The 12,238-nt window shown below is 30.4% G+C and overlaps 1 protein-coding gene across 2 annotated transcripts; it reads left to right on the top strand.

The window, feature by feature from the left end:
* Positions 1–1,284: 1,284 nt before the first annotated feature.
* On the top strand, positions 1,285–3,388 carry LOC107891892 (probable peroxygenase 3). Of its 2 annotated transcripts, XM_016816820.2 has the most exons (7): positions 1,285–1,500; positions 1,607–1,756; positions 1,842–1,927; positions 2,259–2,353; positions 2,443–2,568; positions 2,654–2,798; positions 3,116–3,388. In XM_016816820.2, exons 1-7 carry the CDS (start codon positions 1,413–1,415, stop codon positions 3,119–3,121), a joined length of 696 nt encoding a protein of 231 aa, XP_016672309.2. In that variant the 5' UTR covers positions 1,285–1,412; the 3' UTR covers positions 3,122–3,388. The 2 variants fall into 2 exon arrangements, with proteins under 2 accessions (XP_016672309.2, XP_040956233.1); XM_041100299.1 differs by having other exon boundaries at positions 2,654–3,388.
* The last annotated feature ends 8,850 nt before the right edge of the window (positions 3,389–12,238 follow it).

The raw sequence follows: 12,238 nt of genomic DNA on the forward strand, positions 1-12,238 counted from the left end.
CTTAATTTAGCAAAACCACTAGTATAAATAGAGGACTACTTTGTTCATTTAATCATCAATTTCATAAATCAAGCTTTCATCTTTGAATACATTCTCTCCTTTCTACTCACGAATTTATTTGTTGTTTTTTAGTTTTCTTTACTTTCAATTCATTAATTTCCAGCTTGTTACCACTTAAACCATTTACAATTTCTTTTTCAAACTTCCTTTTCATTTCCAGTAGCTAACCATCCCACTTTAATACACTACCAAAATTCCAGCCTCCATACTTAATCACGTCACCCATTCTTTTCACCCATTTTATCTTATTTAATTTATCCAATACCAACATGCCCCAAACTTTAGTAAACTAAATCCATTTTCAGCTTTAGGTTGGAATTAGCCTCGTTAAAATCCGTGAGTTACGAACTCGAGCAATTAAACTCCTAAATTCCAGTACTTTTTCTCCGGATTAAGAGTATGATTTTGTCAACTCACAAAGTCAGATCAACACTAAGTCAAAAAGACGTCGTTTGATTTAGTGTGGTTAGACGTACAGTTGGAATCCCGAAAGGATCGATTGTCTAATCGGTTTTCTGTGAACATATTGGCGTGCCAAGTGGAGATTGTTGTTTGGTTCCGTCAAGGGAAGTAGTAACCGGATTTAAATGTCCCACGAGGTCGAGGACAATGGTTCGAGCTAGGCTCTTTTAGAACGCAAAGCTGCCGAAGTTCTAAATCACGAATGTTTTGTTGATTGTTCGATCGGTAAGGGTTTGTTATTGGACGTTCCATAACTAATTTACAAAAGGAAGAGTTGGTGCCCGAGGCGTCCTTGGTAGCTATAACTAGCTTATTGGGAAAGAGGAGTTCATCTAATTTCGAGGATCGGTTAAAAGACGAGGAAAAATCCGTGCCTGAAGCTGAGCTAAGTTTAATTAATTTTTCTTCAGACTTATTTAACTGTTTTTATTATTCTGTTTTCAACTTTTACTTTTTACGTTATTTTTTTGTTTATTTCAGGTTTTCAAATTTTATCCCCCCGAACTTCTTGGGCACGACAACTGCCCCGACATAAATCTGGTCAAGAGAGGAACAATTTGCAGTAAACCCAGTCTCTGAGGGATCGACCCTACTCCCTATACTGCTTAAATTGCAAATTATGCGTAGGCTTATATTGGTGGAATCGACGCCCATCAATATCTTTTTACTATTACAAATTGATTTAAAACTTGGACACATGTCAAATTGGTGTCACTAAAACATTCATGCATATAAGACAATATGGATAAGGATTAATGCATGTAAAATAAAACATAGTAAGAACGAAATGGTGATGAAATCAGATCAAAAGGATTGGATTTGGAGGGCAGGCGGGTGTACAGTGTTTTGGTTTATATAAGAAGAGCAAGAAAAATAGCAATTAGAGAAAGATGGATATTGCAACAGAGGCACCCAAAGCACCATTGACAAGTGAAAGGAAGGTTAGAGCAGACCTTGAAGAATATATACCCAAACCCTGTAATTCTTTTTTCTCTTTTCTTTTCTTTGTTCTTTGTTCCAACAGCTCCATATGATGTTTTTTTTGTTTGTTTGTTTGACGAACATATATAAAATGTTGGATCAGATTTGGCAAGGGCATTGGCTGCTCCAGATGTGGAACATCCACATGGAACACCAGGGCATGACAACCATGGAATGAGTGTTCTTCAGCAACATGTTTACTTTTTTGATCAAGATAAAGATGGGATTGTTTATCCTTGGGAAACCTACACAGGTTATAATATATATATTTTCAAGTTCCAATCTTTTTTCTCCAACTTATTTTCATTTTTTATGAAAACTATTTATGTATACTACAGCTATGAGAAATCTTGGTTTCAATCCATTTTCAAGCTTTTTCATTGCAATCTGCATCACCGTGGGAATGAGTTATCAAACTCTCCCAGTAAGTTATTCTACTCCCTTGTAATCATTTCCAGGGCAAATCTATGAGAGTCGAAATTTAATTATATTTTTATTTTTATTTCTTTTACAAATTCTTTAATGAATAGTGCCCTTCAAGTATTAAATTTTAATTTTAAGCTTTGTAATCATTTGAATAAATGGAAAAATTGTAATTTTAGTACTTTTTTAAAATTAATAATATAATATAATTCTTTTTTAGAATAAAGTTTTTTTATTTGTCCCCTCAAAAATTTAAAATTTTATGTCGGCCCCTGAAAAATTTTCTGCTTCATCCCTAACTAGACTGGATATTGCTTTCACAAATTTGACAGGGATGGCTACCAAATCTATATTTTCCCATATACATAGACAGAATACACAAATGCAAGCATGGTAGTGATTCTTCAACATTTGACACTGAAGGAAGGTAATTAGCATATCATATTGGAATCATTAAAAATATTATGAAACAAATTACTTTTAACCTTTGTTATGCAATGAATGTGATGTTTTCAGGTTTATGCCAATGAACTTTGAGAGTATATTCAGTAAATATGCTCGAACTGTGCCCGATAAGTTATCATTCGGAGAAGTATGGCACATGACTGAGGCTAATCGAAAATCATATGATTTCATTGGCTGGTATTTTCAATCACCCCTTTCTTTGAATTTCGTGTTTTTAATCCAATAAATGCTTTGTTTCCTGAGATATTTGAACTGTTTGCAGGCTAATGACAAAGGCAGAATGGATGCTTTTGTATCTGCTTGCAATGGATGAAAATGGTTATCTATCAAAAGAAGCTGTCAGGGGATGTTTTGATGGGAGTTTGTTCGAGTATGTTGCCAAAATGAACAAGGCTGGCAAGAATAAGGTTTACTGAGTGCAGGTTGCTAGTTTAAAATATATGCATTGTTTTTGTTATCTTACATTTTTCTGTCCAAAGTAATGTTACAACAATTGTTTGGATAGAACAATGAAATAAATTATCAGGGGAAAACAAAAGTGTAACATGAAATCAAGGTTGCTTACAGAATTCTCATAATAATTCTACCTTTATAAAGCTTTGTTCGTGGGTGTGCAATCGTTTGCACTCACTCTGTTATTATGTAAAATTAGCATGCTTTTAATCATTAATTCTAATAGCTATTTGATATGATACGCTACTAATTTTAGTAAATTTTATTTCAGGTTTAATTTATGTCACGAAGATGTTAGAACTTAAACCCAATTTTGTGCAATTGGTATGGAGCACAAGTTGGTTGGCGCACTTGATTAGTAGTTATTTTGTATTGGGATTTTTTATTTTATTATTTTAGGTGATTTAGTTAATTTAGGTTATTATTATCTTTTGTTTTATTTTATTTTAGGATTTTTATCATTTTAATTATTATATTTTGTATCGTCTCTTACACATGAATTATTTTTCTTCCTTTGTTTAATACAATTTTGACTTTCTCTTAACTATGAGTAGTTTATTTTTTTCTGGCCAATGGTAAATAAAAGCTGAATTTTATTATAATTGTGAGATTTAAAAGAGTTTTCATTCTTTTCTTATTTATTCTTATTTGCTTCTTGTATGAGAATGGTAAAATTGTCATTTATTATTGTTCCGAGTAATCCCCTTGTTTGGTATTTAGAAAATAAATAATTAATTAGAGTAATTAGATATGTAATTGTCTCTTTATTCTAATAATTACAGCAAGTTAGCATAGTCTGATATAGAAAAAAATTGGGTTATATTATTAGAATGAGTGATCTAATTTAAAACAATCGCGCGGTTGAGTTTATTAATTAGAGTCGGGTCTTTTTAATTTATAAGGTTATTGGTGAATTAAATCTTAAGAATGTCTCTTAGGGTTGTTTGCTTGGTAATGGGTTAATTCTCAAATTGTCACTACAACAAAAATACTTTAAGCAACACCCTAAATTGTTGCTTAAACAACAAATTTCGTTGCATGAGAGTTTATGAAATAATTTTGTGACCGTTGTGTGTGTGGTCGTTGCCTAAACTTAAAAGCAACGTTTATTTCATTTCAAATAACGATTTATTTTAAAGTTTCCATGTAAATTTTAGGTAACGACATTTTATTATTAAATGCAACATTTATTTGAAAAAAAAGGTAACATTATAGAGAATTAATCTGTGCAAGGAACAAATAAAATCAAGAAAATTAAACACACAAACTTTACATTAAAAATTTCCTCAAGAGAGGATGAAAAATCACGGGAAAAAGAAGATTTCACTATAATAAATGAGAGTACAAAAGATGGAAAAAATTAAAGGAAAACCCGAAACTAAGGCCTATTTATAGGTTGAAATTCATAGCATATATGACTACAACAACCCTAGGTTAATCAAAGTTTAAGTGAGAAACTAAAAAACAGAATTTGATTGGGAGAAGAAAGCCAAGAAAACTTGGACTGCACGTCGCCACGTCGTGACGTGGCTTGTTATTGGGACTTAAAGGATCGTCGCATTGTTGGGACAAAGTTTTGTTGCTCGTTGGGATAAGATGGCCATCATGTCGTAGAGATGAAAGAGTGTTATTCATCGGGACGTCGCGTACTGTTTAGTCAAAATAAGAGGTATTCTCCCACAAATATCCACATTGACTCGTATTTGGACTAACTCCCTTGCCAAGCCCTATTATGGGTCTAATTTGATCTTCATTGGTTACTCACCAAGTCTAAGCAACGCTCGAACTTTGAAACTAGGTTCTTTGTCAACATGTCGGTTGGATTGTATTATATGCCAATTTTAAGAATCTGAACATCTCCTTAAATGATCATCTCTCGAACAAAGTGATAATGAATGTCTATGTGCTCTGTCCTTTCGTAATGCATTTGATCTTTGGTGAGATGTATGGCACTTTGACTATCACAATATACGACAATGGCCCCTTTTTCACTTACCAGTTCACTAAACAGACCCCTTAACTGAATTGTTTCTTTTACTACTTCAGTAATCTCCATATATTCCGCTTTAGTATTCAACAAAGCTACTGTAGCTTTAAGTTCTCTTTCCAACTAATTGCACAATTCCCAAAAGCAAATAGGTAACTTGTGAGAGACCTTCTTCGATCTAAGTCTCCCGCATAATCAGAACCAACATATCCGACTAAAACCTTTTGATTTCTTTCAAACTCTAAGAAAATGTTAGAAGTACCCCACAAATATCTGAAAATTCACTTAGCTACATGCCAATGTAACTTACCAAGATTGACCATGTATTTGTAACACCCCTAACCCGTATCCATCGCCAGAATAGGATTATAGAGCATCACCGTACAAACATAACATTTAAACACATATTTCATACATTATCATAAACATAATAATAAACATTTATTTACATACATATTGTCCCCAAATTGAGCCCTCAAGACCTCAAATATACCTTAGAAACAAATTGGAACAAAACTGAAATCATTTGGAAAGTCTAAGAAAAAGATACAAAAATTTGAATATATGTGTGCCTCACACGGCTGAGTCACACGCCCGTGCCTCAAGCCATGTAACCTTCGAACTAGGGACACACGACCTTATCCTAGCCTATGTCCCCACCCATGTAACTCATTGAGTAGTGTCACACGGTCGTGTCACACATCCGTGTGTCAGGCCGTGTAACTCTCGAAATTGCCCTACATGCCCATATGCTAGGCCGTGTAACTCACTAACTTGCATACAAAGGAACCTTTAGGAGACACACGGCCTGGCGGCACGGTTGAGTCACACAATCGTTTCTCTGGCCGTGTGAACCTAAAATACACCAAAAACAAGCCATTCTCAACACCATAACATGCATAATCATTTGAACAATTGGTGCACACTTGCAAAGCATCAAAACATACCTAAAATATGCATATATAAGCCATTCCAAAAGTGATATTTTAGCTAACCAATATGCCAATCAAAGGCACCTCAAGAGCAATCATTAAAACTTACTTAATCATGTCAAATTTACCTAATTTCAAACATAAAGATCCAATTCAATAGGTTTTAAAAACATGCCATATCTTGGCCATGAACATACCAATTCAAAACATACCATTAAGTCATTCACACCCATTATAAAAGTGACCAAAAATATCTCTTAAAGCAAACATTATAACCTATTATGCATATATGACATCAAACACAAACACATTTAACTATTAGTTACATATTCATCAAAATATCATTCTACAACATCCAACACATTCCAACCACAATTTCCAACTACTTAAGTTTATACATGTCACTACCCTATAAGATATAAAAAAAAACTACCAACTCCAATAGATAGTTTGATCCGTCCCAAAATGTCAGCAACGATGATCTACAAAAAAATCCATATGAACAGATAAGCTTATAGAGCTTAGTAAGAATATAGTATATCATTTAATCTAAATTAATTAAATGCAATTCATATACCATTTGATTCAAAGATACCAGAGCGTAAAATGGAGCACTAAAGTGCATTCAGGGGAACTGAAGTACAAACAGGGGCACGTATGTGCAATTCAGGGGTATCAAAGTACAAACATGGGCACGTATGTGCAATTCAAGGGTACCGAAGTACAAACATGGGCACGTATGTACAATTCAGTAATCTTCGAAAAACATAATAATAAAAGCATTTTAATATAAATGCACAAAAAGAAATTTGTTTACATATTGAAATACTACGAACTTACCTCGACGACTAGGGCGTAGAATTAAACGAGTTATTTCGAAGCTTTTACTTTGCCTCGATCTAGGTCCTTACGTGGTCTATCTATATCTAAATAAACAAATTTAATCCATTTAATACTTTAAGCATTCAATTTAGTCCGCATTTCATAATTATGCAAAACTTACTATTTTGCCTCTAATATTTTAACTTTTCACAATTTAGTCCCTAGGCTCATAAATTGAAATCTAAGCATTATAATTCCCTATTCAAGCTAACTAAAATTATTAGGGACTTATAACAACCCATAAAAACCAGAATTTCATAAATTTTCCATGAAATTTTACTATTTTTACAAATAAATCCCTAAATGCTCATTTCATCAAAAATCACTTTACAAAACTTGTTATTTATCAACAAGGACTCATAATCTTTCATTAAAAATGAATAATAACACAACAGAATTCATGGCATAACCCTAAATATTTAAAAATTTTTCAAATTGATCCTCGGGCTAGCTAGATTAAGCTAAAACAACCTTAAAAACATAAAAATCATTAAAAATGGGCTTAAAAATCATACCATGCAAGCAAGGTAGCTTGACCGAACCTTCAAACCTCAACAATGGAGTTTTCTAACCCTATTTTCGGCAGAGAATTAAACAAAAGAAGATGATACAATTGTTTTACCTTATTTTACTTTAACTTAATTATTAAATTACCTTAATAACCTAGCTAATTAACTAAATAAAATACCAAATTCATGCCCATCTTTGTCCACTAAAATTATGAATGGTATAATTACAATTTAAGTCCATTTACTTCCACTTACATAGTCATTTAGCCCTTTTAATTAATGGAACTCTACTTTATACTTTTTACGATTTAGTCCTTTCACTTAATTAATCATGCAAACATCAAAATTTCTTAACAAAATTTTAATACAACCTTACTAACATCCCATAGATATTAAAATAATAATAAAATAAAAATTTACTCGTCAGATTTGTGATTCTGAAATCATTGTTCCGATTTCACTAAAAATGGGTTGTTACAGTATCGACTAACAACACAAACAGCATGTGAAATATCAAGACAAGTGCATACCATTGCATAAATCAAACTTCCGACTGTGCTTGAGTAAGGTACTTCTGACATGCACCTTTCATCTTCTTCATAACGTGGAGAATCTAAAATTGAGAGTTTAAAGTGTGTAGCTAAAGAAGTACTTATCAGTTTTGAATATTGCATCTCAAATCGCTCAAGTATCTTCATGATGTACCTTTGTTGCGATTTCGACAAAAAAAAGAGAGGTCTATTACCAATTAGTCCAAAAAGTTTTTCTACTAAAAAGTATTTTTGTAAAAAAGTCTATTTCAACTGGAAATAAATTTCATTTATTTTTCAAAAAATATTTTTTTTCAAATTATTTTATTCCAGTTCGGATATTTTTTTCAAAAAATAACTTTACAAAAAAATTATTTTTTGAAAAATAAATAAAATTTATTTCTAGTTGGAATCAGCTGTCTTACAAAAATACTTTTTAGTAAAAAAAACATTTTGGACTAATTGGTAAGTGACCTCTCAATTTCTTGTGTTGAAGGGAAAAAAAGAAATAATAAACAAGAAGGGTTTATGAAGCAATTTATCCTATTTGAAGTTTGGTGCCGCCAAGCTGTCAGGCGGCACCCTTAAAGCTTTTAAATTAAAATGAAAAATTTACATATTAGGTCCTTAAATATTTTTGGTCATCGCATTTCAATCCGATGCTGCAGATTGACCAAGCGGCACCCATAAAAAATTGTTTAAAAAAAGCTTGATGTGACCGGTGACTAGGGAGAGGGGTATTGTCGATTGGTCAGGTGACACCAATTTTCTACTATAGCTCCTGTCTAGATTCATAAATATTACTGTCTTTATCTCATTTTAATATTTATTTAATTATTTTATATTATTTGAATAAAAAGCCCATTTCTTTTTGTGGAAAAAGGGTATCCAAAGAAGAATACAAAAAACCTAAAAACAAGGAATGCAATTTCTTTTTTTCTTTTTTCTTTTTTACATTCAAACCGTTCTTTCCCAACCTCCAGGATAAGATAACAGGCAGGCAAAGATAAGGCATCCATTCCCCTTTTATAATATTTTAAATTTTTTATTTTTCAAGAATTATTTCATATTTTGTTGGAATTATAATTATAATTTTCTTTAAATAAATATGTCAACTTTTGATTTTCATATAATACTCACATAAAACCATACCATTTTAATTAATGGATTTCATGTCTATTATTTTTTAGTTAAGATTAAAATTTCAAAATTTAAAAAGTATAAGTGTTAAAATGATCAAATTAAATAAAAAGAACTAAGTCTACAACTTATGCATAGCACGAGACTAATAATAAAATTTGATCTTGACCTAATTAGAGTACAAAATCTAAATCCACAACTAATATATAATATAGAGACTAATAAAAGAATTTCACCAGGTTAAAATGGTATTGTTTGGGCCATGTGGGGGATAAAAAGGCCAAAAGAAATTTGCCATTCTCATTTGGTAATATTAAATAATTAACTTTATATTAAGTTATGAAACCAATCATATTAGTTTCTAAGACTAAAAGGAAAGATGCTAAATCTTAGATTATATGTAGTTTTGGGGTTTAGACTTACTTTTTCAGGTAATGAGGGGTTTCGATATTACTTATTTTCAAAGTTGTTTATAAGTTATATTCATATTGAGTTTTACATGAATAGTATTTCAGAATTATTTATAAGTTATAATGGTTTTGGTTATTTGATGTAAAGTTGAACTGATAAAATCCTTTTGTGAATGAAAGTGAAATGACTTGAAATTAAAGAAAGTGAGATCAGCATAGTGATGGTCCCCTTCTTATCTCATTAGTTTGCTTTAGGAAGCACACCAAATGCCACCATTAGCATCCCACAGCATGTGAGCCTCAATCCAAATTGTGACGCATTCCCTTTCCTCTAATTCTCTCCCACACCACATTTGTAGAGTAGGTCGGCCTCTGCTTTATCCAACTACTGCTTTCACATGCTTTTTACTTCCCAATTTCTTCACCCGTAAATTAATTTCAAGGTTTTCAAATTTTGATTAATATTTGAATATGTCATCGATTTTTTTTCAGTTTGTTTGGTTTAATTAAATAAATTATTAAAAATTTTATAAAAATATATAATTACGGGTTAATTAGTTCAACTCCTCTTTCTAAATCAATATCCCGACTAGTTCTCAATCTAGCCAATTTAGTCCAATTATAAAAACAGTGATTAATATATTTTTATTAATCAGTTTCCAATACTCTTATTATCCTTAACAGTAAAATTTGCATAGAATCATATCGGTTATCAAAGGATTTTTTTAAAACTAAATTATCAATTTCGTCTCATTTTACCTCAAAACCTAATATTAACATATAAGAATGTGCTATTCAACATCATGTATTTTTTTTAAATTGACATAAACTGATAGGGCTTAGGGTTTAGGGTTTAGATATTAGTTTTACATACCTAAAGTGAAATAGGTGGTATAATTTGAAAATTAATTTGGTTGTTAAATCCTATTGTTGAACTTACAGATCCAATTTTGATAAAGTATGAATAAATTTACTTCAGTCAATATGTCTAATCATATAAATTTTAGATACATATTAATAATGAAAAAAATTAATAATGGAATACGATACGGATATCCATTTTGTTTATTTCTCACATTCAAATTTCAATCATCAAAAATATTTTAATTTTAAAAAATAAATTAATATAACAAATACAGCATTCACATTTTTTTAGTTGTAAACTAAATAAATATTCAAGTATATTTATTCAACATTTTTGGGCTCTATATGTTGGCTATATTTTGTAAAAAGGTCGTTTTTTTATTTATTTAATTGTTTAGGATAATTTTTGTGATATTTATTAGAATAGGTCGATTTTGGTAGGGAAGGCGAAAACGTGCCTAGCAAGGCGTGCTTTCAGTCACCTTCTAACTTTTTTACAAATCATTATTTTGGTTAGATGGTTAAATATAAATATTTTTATCCTTAAGTTTCGGGTTCAATTTCTATTTTACTCACATTTGTAATTTTTAATGTCCCATGAAAGTAGAACACACAAGACAAATTGGAAATGATTTCGGGGGATAAAAAGCCCAAAAGAATTTTGTCATTCTCATTTGGTAATATTAAAATAAAGTTATGAAACCAATCATATTATTTTGTAATACTAAAAGGAAGGAGGATTATGTTATAATAATAATGCTAAATCTTACATTATATGTACAGTTTTGGGGTTTAAACTTACTTTTTCAAGTAATAAGGAGTTTTCATATTGATTCTACACTTATAGTATAATTAAAATACAAATACAAACAAAAATTTTGAACAAATTATTTAACAATATATAATTAAATTATTACAATACAAACATATCAAAAATTAGAAAAATCCAGATAAAATTAACTAAGTCAGACTAAAACCCCTCATATTAAACTAAAATTTTGACGTCAAGAAACGCAAATCATTTAATACTACATTAGTGTATAGTAAAAAATATCTTTGCATTCATACAAATCGGATTTTGATTAGGATTTATATGATAATATATTGGATTTAGGATTTGTATGATATATATTGGATTTAGGATTTATTATTATCACCTTTGAATTTATCACGTGATTAAATTTGGTTCCTAAAATTATTATTTTAAAAAAATTTAAAAATTTAACTTTCTTTATACATTAATTTTAAAAATATTTTGAATTTTAAAATTTATTTTTTAATTTTTGTTGAGAGACCAATTTGCTCATTTTCAAAATTGACAGGGATCAAAAGGATATTTATACCAATCTGTTATTTAAATGATCCGAATTGTAAAATTTAACTCATCTCGAACTCCAAAATTTGAATTACTTATTCTAATTGATTCAAATAATTCAATTTAATTGACGTAATTAACTCAATCGTGCATATAAGACAATATAATATGGATTATGCATGTGAAAATTGAAGCAATAATAAAATGATTTAAGGAATGCTGAATTGGCTGCAAAAAAAAAAGAGTCGGTTAACCATAGAAAAGGAATAAGAAACGTGTTGGTAGGTAAAACCCTTTAATTGGTGCTTCAAAGTTGAAAGTAAGAGTAATGGTAGGCAATTGGTTCGGTTTCTTTTGTCTTAAGTAATATTATGAGAAGAGTTTCTATATAAGGAGAGACAGCTTCATCCTTTATAACAAATCTCACCCACCGAAAAGAAAAGGATGGATATTGCAACACACAATGGGGGAGCTTAGTAGATAAAATTTTTGCAATTTAATCTTTCGTAGATATACTACAGTCCTCCCAAAAATATAAGTAAGTTTTTTAAGGTTTAAGACTTTTACAATTTCCCTCTTTGTATATATTCTATAGCCCTCTCAAAAATATAAGTAGGCCACTTCAATATTTTTATAGTATTAAAAATAATATTAAAAAAATTTATTCTTAATAAAACAAAGGGAAAATCTTGGTCAGTTTGTTAAAAATTATGTCAAATGATAGCCTGTGAATACTGCTTCTTTTGAATCGATTGTTTGTATGTTTAAATCAATTGTCATGTTGTAATACTACTTCTTTTGAATAAATTGTTTATACGTTTAAAT

This window comes from Gossypium hirsutum, chromosome D09, assembly GCF_007990345.1.
Source record: "Gossypium hirsutum isolate 1008001.06 chromosome D09, Gossypium_hirsutum_v2.1, whole genome shotgun sequence".
Taxonomy (NCBI): domain Eukaryota; kingdom Viridiplantae; phylum Streptophyta; class Magnoliopsida; order Malvales; family Malvaceae; genus Gossypium; species Gossypium hirsutum.

Bases quoted from the DNA above. Each gene is read 5' to 3' on its own strand.
- LOC107891892 (XM_041100299.1), top strand. From the start codon at position 1,413: ATGGATATTGCAACAGAGGCACCCAAAGCACCATTGACAAGTGAAAGG. The intron at 1,501-1,606 runs GTAATTCTTTTT...ATGTTGGATCAG, and splicing joins AGAATATATACCCAAACCCT to ATTTGGCAAGGGCATTGGCT. The intron at 2,569-2,653 runs GTATTTTCAATC...AACTGTTTGCAG, and splicing joins TCATATGATTTCATTGGCTG to GCTAATGACAAAGGCAGAAT.